Source organism: Vulpes lagopus, chromosome 6, assembly GCF_018345385.1.
Source record: "Vulpes lagopus strain Blue_001 chromosome 6, ASM1834538v1, whole genome shotgun sequence".
NCBI classification, from domain to species: Eukaryota; Metazoa; Chordata; class Mammalia; order Carnivora; family Canidae; genus Vulpes; species Vulpes lagopus.
Window position 1 is genome coordinate 4,530,182 of NC_054829.1, and position 21,181 is coordinate 4,551,362.

Below are 21,181 nucleotides of genomic sequence, written 5' to 3' on the forward strand. Positions count from 1 at the left end.
TGATGCCACTGAACTGGACCCTGAAAAGCAGTTACAACGGCAACTACTATGTGTATTTCACCACAATGAAAAAAATGTATGAAGGATTCCTTGGCAGCTTTTATCTGCCACGTGCTGGGGGATGATACAAACACGTGTAAACTAGGAGCCCGTAGGTCCTGAGGGAGGACAGGAGTAAAGGGTGTGGGCTCTGCCACCTCTCTCCCCAACACACCGCTTCCCTTCTGGGCCCCCCCACCCCGGGCGTTTTCCTGGGTTCACATGCTCCTGCTGCTGCTGCTGCTCCTGCTGCTGCTGCTGCTGCGCTGGCTGGGCTGGCAGATGTGCTCAGGTCTCAGGCCGGTTCTTGAGGAGCTTCCAGCCTGTTTGGGGGCGTCCATCAGAATCACCCTGCCCACAGCCTCAGGGCGGAGAGGCGCTGGCTCACCCCGCACCCGGGTTTCTCAGCGCCAGGGCCGGGCCAGCCTGCGGCTCTGCTGGGGGCCGGGCAGGGAGGGGCCCCGCCTGGAGCTTCCCGGAGAGCTGGGGGGTGAGGGGCTCCTCCTCCATCACTCGGCCGCCCGGGCCGGCGCCTGGAGGCGGCTGAGAAGGATGGCGGGAGGGGCCCCCGCGGTGGCCCGAGGGAGCCCCCGAGGTGGGGCGGGGCGGGGCGGGGGTGCGGGCGGGGGTGGGGCTGCGTGCGCCCGTCGTCCCCTCCCGCCCCCGCCCCCGCCCCCTGCATCTGTAAAGCGCGACCCCCAGGGGCGCGGGACCCGGGGGCCGCTGGCCGCGGGCGTGCCCAGGCCGGGAGCGGGGCTGGTTTGCAGCAGGCGCCCCGCGGACGTCGGGGGCGGCCGGGCGGGCGGGCGGGCGCCAGGGGCCCAGCCGGGGTCCCCGCCCCCCCCCGTGCTCCCGCGCGCGCAGGCCGCTCCTCCATTCATGCGCTCCGCCATTCATGCCGCCCGCGCCCATTCACCGCCCGCGCCCCGCGCCCCGCGCCCCCCGAGTGCGCCCCGGCCCGGCGCGGAGGGGGGCGGCGGAGTGAGCCGCGGCTGCGCGGGCCCGGGCTGGCGGGGAGCCGGGCTGGGGGCGGGGGGCGGGCGCTCCCTGCGGGAAGCCGGGGGGCGGGGGAGCCCCGGCCGCGCCGGCTCCGGGCGCGCTCGGCCGCGGCGGGGAGGGCGGCGGCGGCGGCGGCGGCGCGGCTGCCCCGGGGCCATGTGGACGGGCGGGCGGCGGCCGGGCCGGCTGCGCCGGGCGGTGAGTACCTGCGCGCGCGGAGGGCGGGGCGGGCGCCTCCCACGCCGGGGCGGGCTCGGCTCGCTCCCCCGCTCCGGCCGCGGCGGGGGCGGCTGCCCTGCAGGGCCCGGGGCCGGGGCGGGAGGCGCGGACGCGCGTGGGGGCCCGGGGCGCCGGGCATCCCGGGCGGGGCGGGGCGAGGCCTCGGCCTCCGCGCGCGCCCCTGCCCGCCCCCCGCCGGCCCGAGCGCGCGTCCCTGCGGCGGGCGGGGGCCGGGGGCCGGGGCGAGGACCCGGGGCCGCGGCCGGGCGCGGGCAGGCCTCGTCCCCCCCTGCGCAGGGCAGGCCCGGCCCGCTCGGGGAGGCCGCGGCAGGTGCACCGCGCGCTGGCGGCGCCCACACGCCGCCGCGGTCCCGACCTGCCGGGCAGGTGCCGACGCTGCCTCGGGCTGCGGGCGAGGAAACTGAGGCCCAGGGCCGCCGCGCTGACGCGTCGGGGGGGAATTTCTGCCCTGGCGCTTCCGCTTCCTGCCTGGTTTCGAGGTGTTTCCTTCCCCGGCTGTGCCCCACCCCATCCCCCGCGTGGTGCCTCTGGGGCAGCACAGCGTGGGCGACCCCCTGGAGCCCCCGAGCCCGCGGGCCCGCGGCAGGGGACAGAGGAGGCACCCGGGAGTGAGTGGCGGGGCCGACGGAGGAGCACCCCACGTGGGTCCCGCACGGGGGGGCAGGGTCGCCCTGGGCCACCGCCAGGGTCACGGCCGCGCCCCAGCCGCACCACCCACCAACCACAGCAAAGACCCTCCCCATCCCCATCCCCATCCCCATCCCCATCCCCATCCCCATCCCCGCGGAGGCCCCTGCGAACTGGGCTGCGCCCTCCAGCCGGGCCCAGCGCGGCACTGCTGGCTGGGGCCAGTGGCCGATGGAGGCGGCTCTGCCTGGCATCTGTGACGCGCAGGGCGGGGAGGCAGCAGCAAGGGCCCTGGCAGCGTCCCCGAAAACCCTTAATTTTCCCGACTCTCACTATAATCAGGGCGGCACAGAAGAGCAAGCACAGTGGCAGATGCAGCTTCTTCCCGGCTGCTCAGCACATTGCTGCTGGGCGAGGGGTGGCTGTGCCTCCGCGGAGGGCCCTCCGAGCTACTGTCTCCTATTTACAGCGCCCCGAGCTCTGGGCTCTGCTCGTCCTCAGAACCTGGAGCGGTCCACACCTGGGATGCTGAGTGAGGAGGGTGAAGGCTGCCAGGAGCCTGTCTTAGGGGGTGGACTCGCCATGGGCTGAGGTGGGACGGGAGTCACCAGCAGTCTGTTAGATGATCTCCCATTCACTTGCAGGGACTCGGGCACAGAGTCTGGCACACGATGGCCGCCATTCATTGAACACCTACTATGTGCCAAGCCCAGTATTAGCCTCTTCATGCATCATCCCCACAACAGCACTCTGAGGGTATGCCCCTGGCCCTGCAGGCACTTGATGTTGAAGAATGAATGAATGAATGTGTGAAATGGGAGTAGCCCAGGGATCCATATCTTGTTTCGGAGACAGTCCACACATAGTTTCTCAAAACCCAAGAGCTAAAGTGGGAGGGCTGAGTCACAGCTGAACAGGTGAGGGTAGTGGAGGGTCAGAGGAGCAGCATGGGTCCAGGACCTAGGGGGTCAGAAGAGGGTCAGAACCAGGATCAGAAGAGGCTCAGTCCTGTTGGAGTTTGGAGGTCAAGGGCATGGCCATGGGGCGGGGAGAGGTGGCTCCTCCCCTCAAAGCAGATAAAAGATTCCCAGGGACAGATTCAGGGCTGAGTGACCCTGAGGCTCACTGTGTTGGGCTTAGAATTGTCCCTAGCGCCCCTCCCTGGTTCCCTCTCCTACCCTCTCCAGCCTGGTGGAAAGGCCTGGATAGGAATCTGGAATCTTGAGTTCCGGTTCCTTCTCTGCCACTGATTGATTGACTATGTGACCTTCAAGCAAGGCCCTGCCCCTCTCTGGGCCTCAGCATCTAGCACAACACCTTTCACAGTCAATAGAGTCACTTCTGCTCCAGAGGAGGCACCAGATGGTAGCTGGTGGGAGTAGCGGACCAGGGCTGTCTCCATTGATTCAATATTAGTGGAATGAGTGAGTGAGTAAGTGAATGGATTCTGTGTTCACCTAGCATACCCTCCCCATGCACCCGACTCTGCACAGGTAGAGAAGCAGTGTGCAGCAGGCCAAAAGGGACAGTGTGTGGAGGGACAGTGATGGGAGGCGTACAGCAGGACAGATGGGTGGATGCATGAATAGAAAGTAGAGGGATAGATGGGTGGGAGCAGAAACTGATGGATATAAGTGGCAGGATAGATAGGGATGATAGTGGGGATGTAAGGATAGATAGGGATGGATGGGTGAACGGATAAGGATACAGGCCTGGATGACTAGAACTAGGAGATATCAATGGATGGATACACAGGTGATAGGAGGATGAATTTCTGATGCATGTGGCAAAACAGGTGGATGGATGGATGGATGGATGGATGGATGGATGGATGGATGGATGAATGGATGGATGGAAGGATCTAAAACGGATGGACAGATGTCAACAGATGGATAGATGAATAAAGGGATGGATGGATACAGGAATACATGCCAGGATAGATGGACATGGGCATGAGAAAATGGATGGATACTGAACGGATTAGTCAATGCTTGGATGCTGGGACAGATGGATGGGCACTCAAATGTTAGTAAGATGAGGGATGTGGGAGTGAGCGGAAGGATGCATGAAGAACGGATGGATAGGTACATGAGTGTATGTTAATGAACGCGTGGATACGGGCAGGGAAGGATGGATCAGTGCACAAATGCACACGTCAATGGATGGATGCATCCATGGATGGGCAGGTGGATGACGGCTGTGAGATACAAGTAAAGAGGATGGATACATGGATGAATAGGTGATGGATGGATACAGGAATTAGAGAATTAGCAGGTGGGTGAGTACAGGTCAGCAGAGCACGTACAGGCATGGAAGGATGCACAGATGGGCACATTAACCGATGAATGGCTATAGGGATAGATGGGTTGAAGGCTGGTTGGTTGGATGGGTGGAGCATCTTGGTGTTCTGGATGCTGGTGTCTTGTTCACATGACCCCCGGTGCTCCGGCTCCATGAGAGCGTAGTGGGGAGGCTGCAGGGCTAGAGAGACAGAAGGGGGCCATTAAACCTCTCCAGTTACGTTTTGTATGATGAAGTAGCTATGTAGGCTCTTGTGAAGACCCAGGGAGACCTCCTGGAAGGTTTGGATAGCTCAAGGGCACATCCCTTCTGAGGAAGAAAGGCTGGAGCAGAATCCAGAGTCCAGATGCTGATGGCACAGAGCATGTGCATGGACACTGGGGACTCAGGGCAGCTAAGGCCTGTGACTGCAATTTATTTATTTATTTATTTATTTGAGAGAGTGCAGCCAGGGGGAGAAGAGAATATCCAAGCCGACTCCCACTGAGCGCAGAACCCCGCATGAGGCTCAGTCTCATAACTCACGAGATCAGGACCTGAGCCGATACCAAGGGTCGGACACTTAACTGACTGAGCCACCCAGGTGCCCCTGCCCTCTAGGATTCTCAGGCCAGCAGGGAAATATCCAGAAACAAGGAGACAGGGTGGTTCAAAGTACAAGTATGAGAATTCTCAGACCCTCCACGCCCTCCTCCGTGAAAAGGCGACGGTAATAGCAACTTCTGCACTGACATGAAGGGGAGGCCCCGGGAGAGGGCCTGCACTCCTGCCAGTGTTTTATTGCAGGACTTGGCCTATGGCAAGCCATGGCTATTGCCCAGTGACCCCTCAGAGCCCAAGTCCTTCCCTGTGAAATGGGCTAGCAAATCCTAGTTTTGGTGAGGGTTACTAAGAAAATAAATGAGGTGATGTTTGGAACCCTTAGTGGGTGCCCAGCATGCCCTGCCCATCCTGCAGGGTCCCACCAGCATCCTATAACCAGGTCTTCCTGCTCTGGCCCAAGAGGCAATGGGAAGTTGTGTCCCTCCTCTCTCCAACCTCACAGAGGCCAGCTTCACACCCATGAGATCAAGGAGAGACCAGGCAGTGGTGGAAGTCCCTGGGGGGTCCTGGAGAGGAAATAGAGTGAGTACTTGAACTATAGGGTTCCCCTCCTGGGTCTGCAGTGTCAGAGCCGCGGGACCTTGGGCAAGTCACTTTGCCCCCCTAAGACTCTGCTTCTTTTAGCATGAAACAGTTCACAGCCATCCCACCTCACAGGCCTGAGTGAGGACTTGGGCCATGATGTGTGTGCACGCTGAGCATGGAGCTCGACACACAGTAGAGACTCAGGAAGTGGGACTGAAACAGATGAGTCAGGAGGCTGGGGCTGCTATGCTAGGAGCTATGAAGCCCTTTCAGGAGAGGCAGCCCAGGCTGCTGAGAGGTGAGCAGGCCCAGGATGCAAGCTTCGGCAGCCGGCAGCATCCTCTCGGGCCTCGGGCCCAGGCGGCAGAGAGCCAATGGGTTGTTATGACAACGGGAACTTGTCTGATGCAGCCGGCAACTCTAGGAGAAGCTCAGAGGACCAGCTGGCCAGAGTCCCTAGAACACTCTTGTGACCACATGTACACAGGGAATGGACACATTAGAGCCCCGTGCTCATGAGTCCTGAGGTCCTACTAGATGCCAGGCTCTGTGATAGAGGTGCCTAGCACATGTGTTCTCACACCGCTTCCTACCACTGTCCTTGAATGGGGCATCCATCTGCATCCATCTGCATGTGACCCAAGGTTCTGTTGGAGTGTTGGAGAGGGACCTTGGGCCTGCTGCCTCCCACTGGTGATGCTAATAGTGATAGAGATGCTGATGGTGTTGGAGATGTTGATGGGGATGGGGATGGAGATGGTGATGGAGATAGACACCAACATGGAGATGTTGATGGTGAAGGAGATGGTGATGATGATGGTGATGGAGATGGAGATAGTGATGGGGATGGAGATGGAAATGGTGATACAGATGGTGATGGAGATGGTGATATAAATGGTGATGGAGATTTTGATGGTGATGGAAATGGTGATAGAGATGGTGATGGAGATAGGGAGGGTGATTGTGAGGGACATGATAAGGTGATGGTGATGGACAGTGACGGTGATGGAGATGGTGGTAGTGATGGTGATGGAGTTGGTGATGGAGATGGTGATGGAAATGGTGATAATGATGGAGATGTTGAGGGTGATGGTGATGGTGATCACGATGGTGATGGAGACCCCAATGGAGATGGTGATATGATGGAGATGGTGATGGCTGGAGATCATGATGGAGATGGTGGTGCTGGTGGTGATGGACATGGTGGTGGAGATGAGGATAGTGATAGAGATGGGGATGAGACTAGAGATAGTGATGGAGTTGATACTGTTGGAGTTGGTGATAGAGATGGGGATGGAGTTGGTGATGGTGATAGACATGGTGATGGAGATGGAGTTGCTGATGGTGATGGTGATAGAGATGAGTTGGTATAGGAGATGGTGGTGGTGATGGAGATGGTGATGGTGGTGGTGATAGAGTTGGAGATGGAGATATTGATGGAGATGGAAATGAATTGGCAATGGAAATCATGATGGAGATGGTGAAAGAGATGGAGATGGAGTTTCTGATGGTGATGGAGATGAATTGGTGATGGTGGTGGTGATGGAGATGGTAATAGATATGTAGATGATGATGGAGATGGTGGTGATGGAAATGTGATGGGGATGGTGATGGTGGTGGTGATGGGGATGGGGATGGAGATGGAGATGCTGATCAAGTTAGTGATGGTGATGGAGATGTCGATGGTGATGGAGATGTCGATGGTGATGGAGATGTTGCTGGAGATGGAGTTGCTGATGGTGATAGTGATGGGGATAAGTTGGTGATGGAGATGGTGGTGTAGATGGGGATGTGATGGTGATTGTGGTGGTGATGGAATTGGTAACGGTGATGGTGATGATGGTGGTGGCAATAGAAATGGTGATGGTGAAGGAGAGGAGATGGGGATGGAGATAGTAGTGGAGGTGGGGTTGCTGATGGTGATGGAGATGAGTTGGTGATGGAGACGGTGATGGAGATGGTGGTGGTTATGGTGGTGGTTATGGTGGTGGAGATGTGAGGGGGATGATGATGATAGTGAAAGAGTTGGCGATGGTGGTGGTGACAGAGATGATGATGGAGATAGTGGTGGTGTTGGAGATGATGATAGAGATCGTAGTGGTGGTGATGGGAATGGTGATGGAGATGATGATGGTGCTGGTGATGCAATTGTTGATGGTGAGGGATATGATGATGGTGATGGCAACAGAGATGGTGATGATGAAGGAGAGGAGATGGGGATGGGAATGGTGATGGAGGTCGAGTTGGTGATAATAATGAAGATAAGTTGGTAATGGAGATGGTGATGGAGTTGGTGATGAAGATGGTGATGGTGATGGAGATGGTGATGGTGCTGGAGTTCGTGATGGAGATGGAGATCATGATAGAGATGGTGGTGATGGTTGATGGTTGTGGTGATGGCGATGGTGGTGATGGAGATGTGATGGAGACGTGATGGTGATGGAGATGGTGATGGAGATGTGATGGTGATGGAGATGGTGATGGGGCAGGGGCTGGATGGCTTCTGCTGAGGGGGTATCCAGCTGTTAAGGGGTGGCCATAAGGGGACTGCAGGGCTGGGGTGATGCTTGGCTTTCTAAGACCCTGAGATCCCTACTAACTCCCCAGTTCTCAGCCCCAGAAGAGGTCCACTCCTGACTACTTATGAGAACCTACTGTGGTGGACCTAGGCCTGTGTGGAGAGTGAGGACAGAGCAGAGCTTGCATTCCTAGGGGACACAGAGAATAAACAAATGATGGCACACATACCCCTGGCAGTTGGGGGCTGTGCTATGAGAAAAGCAGGAGGGACAAGAGGCTATTGCAAGGGGACCTGATCTGATCTGGGGTCTGCAGGGTGACAGGCTGTTGCCTGGGGCCTTGAATTTAAATGGGAATTAGGTAATGAGACAGAGGGGAAAAGAGAGGGAGGGAGAATGATTCTGGGGGAGGGAACAGCACATGCAAAGGTCCTGAGACCAAGTAGAGCTTAGCACATTCAGGACCTTGATGGAAGTTCCAGAGGGCCGTTCAGGGAGGGAAGACCCCTCAGTGTCTCTAGAGGAGACACCGGACTGGCAGGGCCTTGCAGGGCATATGAACATGTGACATTGTCTGGTTATCTGGTCTGTGAGTTTTCAAGTTCATACTGCTGTGTTTGTGGGATGGACCAAGCTGGGTCAGCATAGGATCGGGGGGCTCCAGGAAGGGGCGATTCCAGGTGATCAGGTGAGCACACACAGTGGCACCTGGGACCAGTAAGGTGATGTTGGGGTTGAAGGGATGTGGTCAGGTCTGAGAGAAGCTGCCTTGCCAGAGCCTGCCGGTTGGCGGGGGAGAGAGGGGATGAGGAGGGGTCCAGGCAGCTCCCATGGAGCTGAGCTCATGGAGCTTTTCAGACATTCAGTTATAGGTGCTATGGGGCATTCAGAGAGTGTCCAGTGAGTCCAGGAAAGAAGGGGTCCCTAGCACTTGATATGAGACATCTAGGCACCGCCAGTGGGCAGGGGCCTCAGGTTCACAGCCGTGAGTAGGCACTGCCAAGGGAGTCAAGGCCATGCTCTGAGCAGCACCAGAAGCCCAGATGGTGGTAGTGGGCACCAGCTGGCCAGCCAAAGGCCTGGGGCTGCCACCCCCCAGCAAGACTTCCTCTGAATCGTGCAGGTGCACCCCAGGAATGCGTCCTGCCTCCTGTCTTCCTGAGATGCCCAAAGCAGGCACATCTCCTTCCACATGGGAGAAAGTGCCCGGGCCTGACCTCTGGCCTTTTCTCTGGGTTAATCTCCTCCATTCTACTCCCCAATTTAATTACAGCCTGGGTCCTCGTGTGCCAAGGGCTCTTTCCTCTTTGCATTATCAGCCACTATTCCTTGCCTTATCCCCTGTGTATTTTTTTATTTTTAGATTTTTATTTATTTATTCATGAGAGACACAAAGAGAGAGGCAGAGACACAGGCAGAGAGAGAAGCAGGCAGCCCGACATGGGACTCGATCCCAGGACTCCAGGATCACATCCTGGGCTGAAGGCAGGTGCTAAATCGCTGAGCCACCCAGGGGTCCCCTCCCCTGTGTATTGTTGAGGGATTGCACACAGCTGCTAGAAACAGAGACGGATGTAACCAGAGCGCAAATGAGACGGGGGTTATTTCTCTCAAGTTAAAGCACCAAAGGCAGGTGGTCCAGGGCTGGTGTGATGACTCCGTGGTCATCAAGAACCCAGGTTCCCTTTATCTTTCTGCTCTTCCGTCCTTCGGATATGGGTTCTGCCGCAAGTTTGCCTCGTGGTGCAATGTCACTGCAACGGCCCCAACCATCACTTCCATGTTCCAGTTAAGGAGCAGGAGGGTAGGGATCGGGAGCAGAAGCAGCACACGCAAAAGCTGTCTGATCCCTTTTAAGGAGCTCTGCCGGCAGTCACGCCCAGTAACTTCTGTTTATATCTCCTTGGCTACCCCTTGGCTGCGAAATGCAGTCTTGTAGCTGAGTATCTCGCCTTCCGGAATAAAAGGATTCCTTTACTGAGGACGAATAGGAGAACAGTGGGCAACCGGCAGCGTCCACCAGGCCCTCCTGTGTTGCGGGGTCAGTGGTGTTCTAAAGTCCCCTTCTGCGGGCCCCGTGCTCACCCCTCGCGGCCGCGGTCCCAGCCGTCCCTGTGCCGCCTGCCCCTCGTACCGGACACCGCACCTGGCAGAGGAGGTGAAGGGAGTGAGTGGAGCGTGTGAGGCCCAGCCCCGCCGCTCCCCGTACACAGCAGGCGCTCAGGCCGCGCAGGCAGGGCCGGCGCAGAGCTCAGGACATGACCTTCGCTGTGGCACTCTCTAAGCCCTGAGGCCCAGCTCCGGGTCGGGGAGAATCAATCCAGGGGGCGGGAGCCCCCCTGCCACGTGCTGTCTGGATCGATGGGCAGGCGGGCATTTGGCTGATCGCTCTGGCCAGTGAGGGACGAGTGGCCCTGACCCCTCCCCCCCCACCAAGAGGGTGTGGGGACCCCAGTCCCGTGGGAGGAGAGAAGTTGGGGTCCGGAGGCGCTCGGACAGGCTTGACCTTGGACTGACCACGGAGGATGCTCTCGGGGGCCGACTCCCAGGACCGGGGCCCGGACCCCGGCAGCCCCGGGCAGGATGGCCACGGCTCCGTGTCGCGGCCCAGGGCCGAAGCCCCGGGGACCGAAGCGCGCAGAGAGGACCCCCACGGCCGCCCACCGAGTCCCGGTCTCGGCTGGCACCCCGAGGGCCGCCGGACGCGCTGCCCCAGCTGGGCCGCTCGGCCGGGCCGGGAGGAGGCACCTGCGTCCCCCCCGGGGCCCCCCGACCCCGGCAGCAGGGCTGCCAGCGGCCCCCTCGCCCGGCTGGGCCTCCGCCGGGAGGCCAGGCTGCCTTTCTCCAGATTCCTGGATGAGGTCACCGTGCGTGTGCTGGACCCTGGGACCCTGGAGGCCTTCCGGGGGCCCAGAGGCCGCAGCCCGGAGCCCCCGCCGGGGGAGCGAGGCCCAGGGCCCGCCCAGGAGCCCCTCGCAGGAGCTGCGGCCCCGGAGAAGAGCCTGGCCCTGAGCCCGCCGCCGTCCTCAGCCGCGGCTGCCTGCAGAGCGGGGCCGGGCCGGGCCGCGGACACCGGGGAGGCTCGCGTGGGCAGCGGCAAGCTTGGGGGCCCGGCTGCCTCCCCCCGGAAGCCTCCAAGCCGGGTGAGTCTCCGCCTCAGCCCATCCTCCAGCAGGCCGCTGGGCAGAGGTCCGCTGCGGTCCCCTCCCTCCTCCCACAGGTCCTCTCCGGGAGCCCCGCTGCCCCCCTCCGAGGCCCCTCATCACGCCCCTCTTATAAGACCCGGAACGGGCAAGACCTTAAGGACCAAAAGAACGAATCTCTAAGGTGAAATTTCTGGCTTGGGGTGAGCAGAATAATGCTGACCCCAGTGCACAGGAGCCAACAATACTGACAACAGTAATAATATCACCCCCTCTGTGGCAGAGGCCTCCGTGTTTTACCGCCGGATTTCGTGAGGTTACCCCTTTTGAATATTCGAACCTCAGACACCTCCACGTGAGGTACTGTGTCACTGTCCTGTGGGGCAGATAGGTGGCCCCGTGTCCTTCGCTAATTCCCCCATTTTGTAGAACTGGAAACTGAGGCTCTGAGAGGCTGCCGCTTGCCCCAGGTCCCATGGGGAGTCTGGGCTAGGACCCAGGTCTTCAAATCTCAGTGCAGGTGTCCTCCTCGGCACCCCTGCACCCACACACACCCTGGCCTCATAGATGGGTAGAAAGCTGCCCCGGGGACGTAGTTCTGCAGAGCAGCACCCCATGCACGTGCACGCTTCCTCGGGTTGACCGCTTTCCCCCAAACCATCCGTGTCCCCGGGGGCCAGGGTGGAGTTTTATGGGCTCTTGAGGACACTGCCCCATCTGGACTTCTCCAGGCACAGGACCGAGATTGTTCTAATTCTTGATCCCAAACCTCGGAGCGCTGGCCCCCACCCCCTGCCCCCCGCCCCGCTCTGGGAGGTTGGTGCCATCGTTATGCTCCCATTGTTTGGGGGAGGAAACTGAGTCTCAGGCCATGCAGGGGACCCAGGCAGTGTTAACCTGTCCCTCTGCCCCTCTGCTCCTTGGCGTCTCTTGCCGACACCCACCCCACTGCCGCCCCCAGCAACCTCTTTGTCCCGGGACGGCCGGAGGCAGCATGGCTGGTAGGGAGTCCTGGCCCTTCCCCTGCGGCTGCTGGGCCAGCTGCACCCAGCTCTGCCTGGGAGCTCTCAGCTTGCGGTAGACTCAGCTCAAGGATCCACTGCCTGCAGGTGACCTGGACGGGTCACCCACCCCCTCTGGACTTCGGTGTCCCGGGCCATGAAAAAAAAGGCAGGAATGATCATGATTCTTCTTTTGCCTTGTCACAGGGAAAGCATCCAACAGGTGCCCCATACGCATCCTGGCACCTGCCTGCCCACAAGGGCCTGGCAGTCTGCGACCCCCGCCTCTGTGCCACTCTGAGCCCTGCACACAGCACAGCCCGCCCTCTGGGGACGTGGGGCCCTGCGGGAGCCCCAAAACGCCCAGGCCTCTGGAAGGTTCTGTCTCAAGGCTCCTCACACATGCCTCCTCCAGGCAGGAGGGGACTGCCAGGCAGCACAGGGCTGTGGGGACCAGGTGGGGGCCTGCAGTGGGTGCCAGGGAGCAGGGCTCCATCCAGAGGCGCAGGGAGTGTCCTTCCCCAGGGAGGGGGAGGGGGCAGCAGCCTTCCCCACCCCACCCCACCCCCAGGGCCATATCACATGGCAGCGAGCACCTGCTCTGGGTCCCCTCCAGCGTCACATCAAAGACTCAAAATAGGTAGGTCAGAGAGACAGCAGGATCAGGCCGGTTTCCCGGAGCAGGAGCAGGGGCAGGAGCAGGCTCAGAGGAGCGCAGCCCTCCGTGTCCTCGCGGCGTGTGGGGGCGGGAGGACTGGAGGCCGCGGGTGAAGGCGCCTGGCGCACATTAGGAGTTCAGTCCCTGGCATGAGGATGGTGATGGAGGTCGTGACGCCGGTCCCTCTGCTGTGTGTCCCCTGCCCTCCCAGCCCTGACGGGCCTGTGTCCCCAGAGCTGTTCCCAGGGTGGGGCTGGAGCTTTAGGGTAGCAGGGCCGATCCCTGGCCTCTATCCTTTTTTGAAAAGCCATTTTTTGAGGATAATGCCTGGAGTTTCACCACGAACAGCTCTGGGAGGGAGCTACAACCAGGGGAGGGCCCTGGGTTTTAGTCTGGCCTCTGTCCCCCTCTGTCCAATCTGGCTGCGTGGCTGTGGGTGGCCCTGGTCCTCCCCTTCGTTGTCTAGCAAACGAAGCCCCTGGGGAAGGCCTCCGAGCCCTCCAGCCCTGCTACCCACGGGCCTGAATGACGGCACGAATGACTTCAGCCAGCCAATTCCTGAGGTCAGGGGAGCGCAGGAGGTACGGGGCCAGGGTCAGGGAAGGAGAGGCAGGCCGGGGGCTCTGAAGTAGCCCAGGCGGGGCTGTGACAAGCCCCCTGATGCCAGGCCCAGGTGTCCCCAGCTCCTGCCCCTGGGGCTGTCCCACTGAGTGGCCTCCGCAAGTCACCCGCCCTCAGGCCTCACACTCCCCATTGTCTAGCTAAGCTGTCAGTGAGGTAGGTGTGGATGGAGCCTCTCCCCAGTGGGAGCCCCCCTGCGAGGTGCTTCTGGGGGGGGGGGCAGCTGCTTCCCAGCTCCCCAACTGTTGCCACGTGGGAATGTGGGCCGGAGTTGCCAGATCTTGCAAATTTTCAGTAGAAGCCAAAAATATGGAATTTAAAATGTAAACTCTCCCAATTTTTAAATGTTGGCTCAAATGTTTTTAAAAAAATTTTTTAAACCTCTTGCAGGCCAAATACAACATGCTGGAAAGCCAGATTTAGCTCTGGAGGCCAGCTTGCAGCCGCACTCGGCTGGGAACCCGAGGCCCTGCCTGAGGCTACTCGCTGAGCCATGAGGCAGGGGTGGGGAGTGGGACGCGGAACCCTGCGGCCTGCCCGGTCCTCTGGAATCCTCTGGAATCCCAGGGAAGAGGACACTCCCGGCCCCATCTGGGGACAGCAACGCCCAGCTGGGGCCTGAGTTCAGGTCCCCGACTTGCTGAGGGACCTGAAGCCAGCTTCTTACCCGCCACATGGTCTGCGAGGGCCTGCCCTGCCCCCTTTGCGGGTGACCCCCCTCTCCTACCTCCCTCCGCTCCCTTCTCTGGGGGCCTCGGCTGGCTCCAGCCCTCCCTGAACCCTGACTTGAAGAGCACCCTGCCCCCCAGCCCTACTCCTCCGCTGCTGGGACTTGTAGTGCTGCGTGTACCCTGCCACTCCAGAGGCACAGCCCCTGGACCTGTGTGCCCGCCCCCTTGGTGATGTCCAACCGCAACGTCTCCCCTCTGAACACTTCCAGCCTCCTCGGGAGCTATCAGGGCACCTGTCCCCTGGCCCGTGAGACACCTCCCTGCTCCCCACTTAGGACCAGATGCTCCCAGACTCCCCAGGCCCCCCATGCCCAGAGCTGCTGCTCCCGCCAGCTCCCCAGTTTCTGCTCAGTGTCATCCTGACCTCCCCCCAGTGGACAGCCCCAGCCTTCCCTCCTTCTCAGCAGACGGGGCTGCGGGGGCTGTGCTGACATCCCCTGTAATCTGCATCCCATGGACAAGGTCAGCACCGTGAGGCCACAGAACTTCCTCTGGTTTGTTCTCTGCCGAGTCCCCTAGAACAGGGCTCACCGGCAGCGTTTGTTGAGTGAATGCAAGAAGGCGTGTAAAGCATCTTAGAAGGCTGTTCAGCCCGGATGATTAAATTCAAAGGCTGGCTCTCCAGAGGAGCCCTATTCCCGAGACAGTCCCTTACACTTGGCTACCTTGTCACTCACAATGTCCTTTGAAAATTTTCCATGTGCCCTAGTTGAGGGATTGAGCTCAGAGAGGTTGAGAGCCTTGCCAGAGGTCGCACAGCTGTGTAGGAGGCCCGAGTCTTCATCAGTGGGAGGTGGGTGACCCCTGCGGTAGCCGCACCCAGGAATACTATCCCCTGTGCCCCCTCCACCTTGTTCAGCTTGTTTCCTCCCCTGGGGGCAGAAGTCGGGTAGCAAGGTAAGGGGGAAACTGAGGAAGCCAGAGCCGCAACTGGATTTACAGAGACACCGAGGTGGAGCACTGGGGTCAGCGCCTGGGAGGCCAGCCCCCAGCCCCAAGGGAGGGCAGGGACTGGCCCAGGGTCACACGGTGCGTCAGAGGCAGAGCTGGGACCAGAACCCAGGCTCCCTGGGTCCCAGACCTGGCTCTCAGCACTGAGCAGGCCCATCCCTGGACGGGACTCACTTTCCTTCTCTCTGTATTTTTGAAACAGAAGGATTTGGAGGGGGCATGGGCAGCCAGATGGTCCAGTGGAGGAGTCACGCCCTGGCTGGTGGGAGGGAGGTGTGGAGTGGAGACTCACGTCCTCACAGGGGCTCCCTCGGCAGGACTCTGTGCAGATGTGCCCTTGGGGTCAGGTGCCACCCACTTGGGGGTGGGCCTTAGGGAGAGGCACGGGGTGGTGAGTGAGGGATAGGAGCCCCGAGGGCAGGAGGGCGCTCAGGGTGCAGAGCAGGTGCCTCTGGGCATTAAGAGCAACTTCAGTGGTTCGGGTGTCACCACCTGCCACTGGAGGCCCTCCGTGCCAGGCCCTGGGGTTAGAGACACAGTGGCAGAGACCGAGGGGCCTGCTGTAGGGGTCTCATTTATAGGACAGGGGCAAGGCGGGCAGGCAAATGACCAAGGAGGAGTAGTCCAAAGAGGGCTGCTTCAGTTGGGTCATCAGAGAAGGAAAGCACTGGTCCTGCAAGATCTGGGCCGGAGCCTCTCAGGTGGAGGGAGGGAGTGCAAAGGCCCTCAGGCCGGAGCCAGTTGGGTGAGCTTGGGACCAACAAGGTGGCCGGAGTGGCTGATGTGGGCCAAGTAAGGGGCAGGTCAGAGGTGAGGTCAGAAGGTTAGGCAGACTTGCCTCCCTTCGTCGCCTCTTGGGAGTGCCTACTGTGTGCCAGTCACTGTGCCCAGGGGCCACTGGGAAGGTGGCATCCCGAGGAGGGGCGGTGTTGTGGACCAGCACGGGCAAAGACAGAGAGCAGTTGGGCTGAGGCAAGTGCGTGTGGCCTACAAGCAGGGCTCATGGGATGTTTTAGGGAAATAAAGGTGGCTGCTGGGCCGGACCCCCGGGAGGGGACAAGGTCACAGTGTGCGGCAGGAAGAGGCATGGGGCCACGCTTGGGGGGGGAGTGTCCTGAGAAGAGCACTGGGATCCCGCTTGCCTGCAGGGCCCTGGAGGGGCCGGAGGGGCCCTGCAGGTATTTCCTGTCCCATCATTTCACCCTGCAGATGCTGGGCGTTCCGCGGGTCCCTCATACAGTCCCCAACCATCCCTGCCCTCCTCTGTAATGGAGCCACCACCTCTGGCCCGAGACCCAGGCAGTCCCCGCGTTCTGCTCTACCCAGCCCAGCAGGCGGGCCTTGGCTTCCTCTAGGTGACTTTGAACACGCCCGTTTCATGCTTTGGTCTTGTTTTTCTCATCCGTAATAGGGGCATCTCAGGAATATCCCCAAATCCTGTGGTTACGAATTGCAGAGTTGCGACTTGAACGCGGGACTCTGGCCCCAATACCCAGACCATTGCCAAAGGCATAGCACCTCCCCACGGGGCTGGTCTCACTGCCCGCCCTGCTCCCCAGCCACGTACACCTGTGACTGCCCATCGCATGTGCATCCAGAGCTTTGCACAAGATCCCAACCCCGAGGGAGGTGCCAGGCTAGCCCCTGGGAAGGGCCCTGCCCCAGGGAGTGGGCATCTGGAATGGAGACCCAGACCCAACAACTCCACTGGGTCTCCGCGGAGGGCTGCCTGGTGGAGGTGACCTTTAAGGGCAAGGGCACAGGCACTGGGCCTTGGGGAGATTTTGAGACATCGCAGAACGGTCAGAGCCAGGCTTCAGGGTCTGGGATAGCGGAGTGAAGGAAGGCGCTCCAAGGTGCCAGGGCGAGCCACCCCCCGCCTCTTTCCTCACCAGCCTTCCTGCCCTGCCCCCGGCGCCAAGGCAACTCAGCAGCTTCTCCTAACACTCCTTCTTGGGGCAGAAATTCCCAGACAGACCTTTTAGAAGAGCTGAAACATTCAACATAAATAATTAATGCTAGATTTTTAAAATTAAATTTTAATACATTCTTATTAATTTCAGACAAACTCCCTGGCAGGTCATTCACTGTGAGCGATTGAGACAACTGGAGACATCTGAGGGGTACCCCTAGCCTTTGGGGGGAGACGGGCCTCTCTCTGAGGGCTGGCTTCCAGGCCGGCTCTGGCCTTTGCTTTCCTCCTCTGTCAAATGGGGGAGCCTGCTTCCCTGCAAGAAGGGGGGAGGGCACGGATGTGTAGGGCGCGTGTGCAAGCATCCATCCTGGCCATTCCGCGGAGGGGGCCTCCCAGGACAGGGGGAGGGGTTTCCTTTCTCAACCACCAGCCCCCAGAGGGCAGGGCTCACCTCACTGGCCGCCCCCTGCCACCAGCAAGAACTTAGCCCAGACCTAATGAACGGGCGAGAAAGCGCTGGTGGCTGAAGGAACGCTTGGACTTTTGGGGTTGGGTGTGAACCCGGGTGGGGCTGACCCCGAGGAGGCCCGGCTCCTCCCACCCCGCGCTGGCCCCGCGGAGGCCAGGCCTGCTGGGTGCCGGGGGTGCCCCGGTGAAGGGACAGGCGCCTGCCTGGAACTCGCGGCCAGAGAGAGGGAAGAGGCAGGAAGAGGCACGCGGGCGGGGCGCGGCGGGCAGTGCCGCGTTTATTGAGCGCCTGCTGTATGCCGGGATCTAGCGAGCCGGCGGTCATGGGGCCCCGGGAAGGTGGGCCTGGGGGAGGCAGGGGCTGGGGAGGCACCGGGCGGGCAGCCAATCCTCTGTCCTTGGGGGAGGAGGCTATTTGCAGGGGTCTGGGCGCGTGGTCTCCAACTTTCAGAGTGCGCCGTGCGCCGTGCGCCCCGGGCCAGCCCGCGCCCCCCCGGGTCCTTCCCGCGAATCCCGGCCCCTCCGCCGTCCGCAGCCCCCGCGCCCCGGCCGCCTCCCCTGCCCCGGCCCGGCTCGCAGGTGAGCAAGCAGGCCCGCGGGGTCCCGGGAGGGCCTGCCGAGCGCCCGCGGACGTGGCGGCCCAGCCCGGCCCAGGCCCGGCCCGGCCTCCTGCTCGGCGCCGCCGCCCGGGCTGCGCCCTCGCCCGGCGGGGCGGTGGGGGAGGCGGCGTGGGGCCCGGACCGGAGCGGAGCGCGCTCCCGGCGGACGCGGCGGCGGCGCCCGGAGCGAGGGGCCGGGATCCGGGATGGGCAGTCATCAGTCTTCCCAGGTGTGTGCGGGTCCCCGCGCTCGGACCCCCGCGCGCCTCGAGGGCCCGTGGCGGCCCGGGGACAGGGCGGACGGCCCCGGGAGCCCGCCCCGCGCCCCCGCCCCGCGCCCCGCGCCCCGCGCCCGCGCCCCCGCCCCGCGCAGGAAGTGCGGTGCCGCCCGCCGGCGCCCGCGGGGTTAACGCGCGCGGGTGGGGCCGGGCCGGCGCCCAGGGGTGCCCGGCCGAGCGGGGCTGGGCAGGGAGGGTCTCCCGGGCGCGCGGGCGGCTCTGCGCAAGCCCGGCAGGGAGCCCCGCCGGCGGGCCGGGCGCGCGGGGGTTAATCCCTCGGGCCGGGAGGGGCGAGCCAGGCCCGGAGCCCCGGAATCCCGCGGCGGCGGGGTCTGCGCCCCAGGAGTCCGCGGTCCCAGATGCCGCCCCCCTCGGATCGCGTGAGTGTCGGGTCCTGCGGTCCCGCGTGGCTCCCGATCCCCGGATTCGAACATCCTCCGACCCGGAGATCTCTGCGATTCCGGGCTCGGCGTCCTCCGGGAGGGAGCGCGGGGCCGGGAGGGTTAACGGGCGGGGCCCGGGCCGCGGCCGCGGGAGAGTTAACGGGGCCGGGCCGGGCCCCCCTTCCTCGGGCGAGCCCGGGATCGCCCCGGGCCGGCGCCTCCTCCCCCGCCGCCCCCCGGGGGGCGTAACTCGGGGCCGGGGCGCGCGGCGGCCGGGCGGGCTCACCTGTTACTCGGCCGCGGCCCCGCGCGCCCCCGGAGTGTCGGGCGGGCGGCCGGGGCGCAGGAGCCGGGGGCAAGAGCCGGGGCGCAGGAGCCCGGGGGCGGGGGGGGACAGGAGCCGGGGGGCAGGAGCCCAGGGCGCAGGAGCCGGGTCGCAGGAGCAGGGGGGGGGCAGGAGCCCAGGGCGCAGGAGCGGGGGGGGAGCAGGAGCCGGGGGGGGGGCAGGAGCCCAGGGCGCAGGAGCCGGGGCGCAGGTGCGGGGGGGGGCAGGAGCCGGGGGGGGGGGCAGGAGCCCAGGGCGCAGGAGCCGGGGCGCAGGAGCCGGGGGGGGGGGGGGGGGGCAGGAGCCGGGGCGCAGGTGCGGGGGGGGACAGGAGCCGGGGGGCAGGAGCCGGAGCGCAGGAGCCGGGGGGCAAGAGCCGGGGGGCAGGAGCCCAGGGCGCAGGAGCCGGGGGCAGGAGCCGGGGGGCAGGAGCCCAGGGCGCAGGAGCCGGGGGCAGGAGCCGGGGCGCGCGGGCCGGGCCGGCCGCCCCCCGAAGCGCGGTGCCCCCCGCCGCCCGCCCCGCCCGCCCCGCCCGCCCCGCCCGGCCCCGCGGAGCGCACGCCTCCTGCCGCTGACCGTCTCCTTTGGTTTCTCGCAGGCCTCTGCCGCAGACATGGAGAAACTCAGGTGAGTGCGGCCGCTCCCGGGGCCGGGGCGGGGGGCGCGGGGCGGGGGGCGCGGGGGATGCGGGTGCGCGCGCCGCGAGACAATGGGGAGCCCCGCGCGGGGACTCCTCCGCCGGGCCGGGGCCCCGGGCCCCCCTCCGTGCCCCTCCGTGCCCCACTCCGTGTCCCCCGCGACCCTCCGGGCTTCCGCGCCCCTGCTCGCGCCGGGTCCCCCCCCCCCCCGCCCCCAGCTGACAGTTCCTGGATCTGAGCTTTTAAGTTTCGCCTGGTGGGGGCGGGGTGGGGGATGGAGACCTCGCGGTGGCCAGCCCAGGCGGCGCGTCCTGGAGCCATTTTGGGGGAATCCCGCGAGTCTGGGGAGTGTCCCCTGCGGCCTCCCTCCTGGTGCTAAAGTTCCAGCCTCCGTGGACTCCCCCGGGCTTCCCGGAGGCGGGGGGGCTCAGCCGATGGGAACATGCTCGGCTTCCCCCCGGACGTCCCGGCGCCCGACCCCACTCCGGGCGCAGCCCTCGGTGTCTTCCTTCCCGAGTCTGAGCCGAGGTCGTGTGGGCAGCAGGCCCGGCTCCAGGCTCCAGGCTTCAGCGCCTGCCGAGGGCCAGGGGGTCCCCTGACCCCTCCTCCCCGGCCTGGCCTGGGTCGCGGCGCTCACATCCCCTGAGGCTGAGGCTGGGAGCCAGCAGAGCCCAGGCTCGTTCTGGGACATGCCCCACTGGCCCGGGGACAGAGCCCTGGGGCCCTCCCAGCAGGCCCGGACCCTCCGGGCGGTGGCTCCGTGCGGAAGGCCCAGGTGGGAGCCCGGGACAGGTGGGCTCGCAGAGGCGGCTCGCTGGATGTTCAGCGCAGGGCCACCTCCTGGCCACTGAGCTGGAGTGCAGCCCTGCCTTGTGGGTCCAGCCGGGCAAGGACACAGTTGTCCTGGGCTGGGGGGAGGGGGCCAACCTCTCGGATCAGAGGAGCTCAGATGCAAAATCTGGTGTTCAGTCAGGCCCACCTTGTCACGGTCGTGGTCCAGGTGGGGCCAGGGAGGCCCCAGGAGTGACAGCCCTGGCTGTGGCCACGCAGACGAGCGTAGACCTCTGACCTCAGGCCTGGGCCCTCCTCAGGACCCCATGTTGGCTGTCATCTCACCAGTATCCCCACCTGGGATGGGTCCCATGAAGAAGGGGACACTACTTAACTCAGCTGGGGCTTGCAGGAAAAGGTAGCATCCAGAGGGCACCCCAAGACCAGCTTGGGGGGGGCCCGTCGGTGGTTCTCTTTCTCTTTGTCTAGCTCTCCATGCCCAGCCAAGGCTCTTGAGCACCCACCCCTGTGTGCTGGGCAGTGGGGACACAGAGGACACAGGTGGGCAGGTGAGCCAGGTGGACAGGTGAGCCACCTGGGCAGGTCCACTGCCTGAGATGCTAAGGGGACCAGGCGTGGTTTTGCCAAATGGGCTGAGGGCTTCCCTGCGTCGAGTCCCAAAGGCTGGCGGCAGTAGCCAGGGCCTAGGCTTCTGGGCTGCTTTGGGCCACTTGGGCTTTCAGCTGAGGCAACATTTTGAAACTGGTGGGAATGGGGGTCCCATGGGGCCAGGACGTAGCATAGCATCCCAGAACTGGGGAGGGTCCCCTGGTGTCTTCTTCTCAC

The 21,181-nt window shown here is 63.1% G+C and overlaps 1 protein-coding gene across 6 annotated transcripts in view; it reads left to right on the forward strand.

Moving 5' to 3' along the window:
* The first annotated feature begins 553 nt into the window (after positions 1 to 553).
* Positions 554 to 21,181, forward strand: part of BEGAIN (brain enriched guanylate kinase associated) — a 45,472-nt gene continuing 24,844 nt past the window's right edge. For 2 of the 6 annotated variants that reach the window (XM_041758173.1, XM_041758175.1), the window contains exons 1-2: positions 554 to 634; positions 19,525 to 19,553. In XM_041758173.1, the coding sequence (XP_041614107.1) occupies positions 19,540 to 19,553 (14 nt within the window). In that variant the 5' untranslated portion in view covers positions 554 to 634; positions 19,525 to 19,539. Of the gene's footprint in view, positions 635 to 1,205; positions 1,237 to 17,674; positions 17,681 to 18,164; positions 18,171 to 19,524; positions 19,554 to 21,181 lie in introns of those variants that run through there. The other 4 variants (XM_041758177.1, XM_041758174.1, XM_041758178.1 and 1 more) reach the window with 4 other exon arrangements.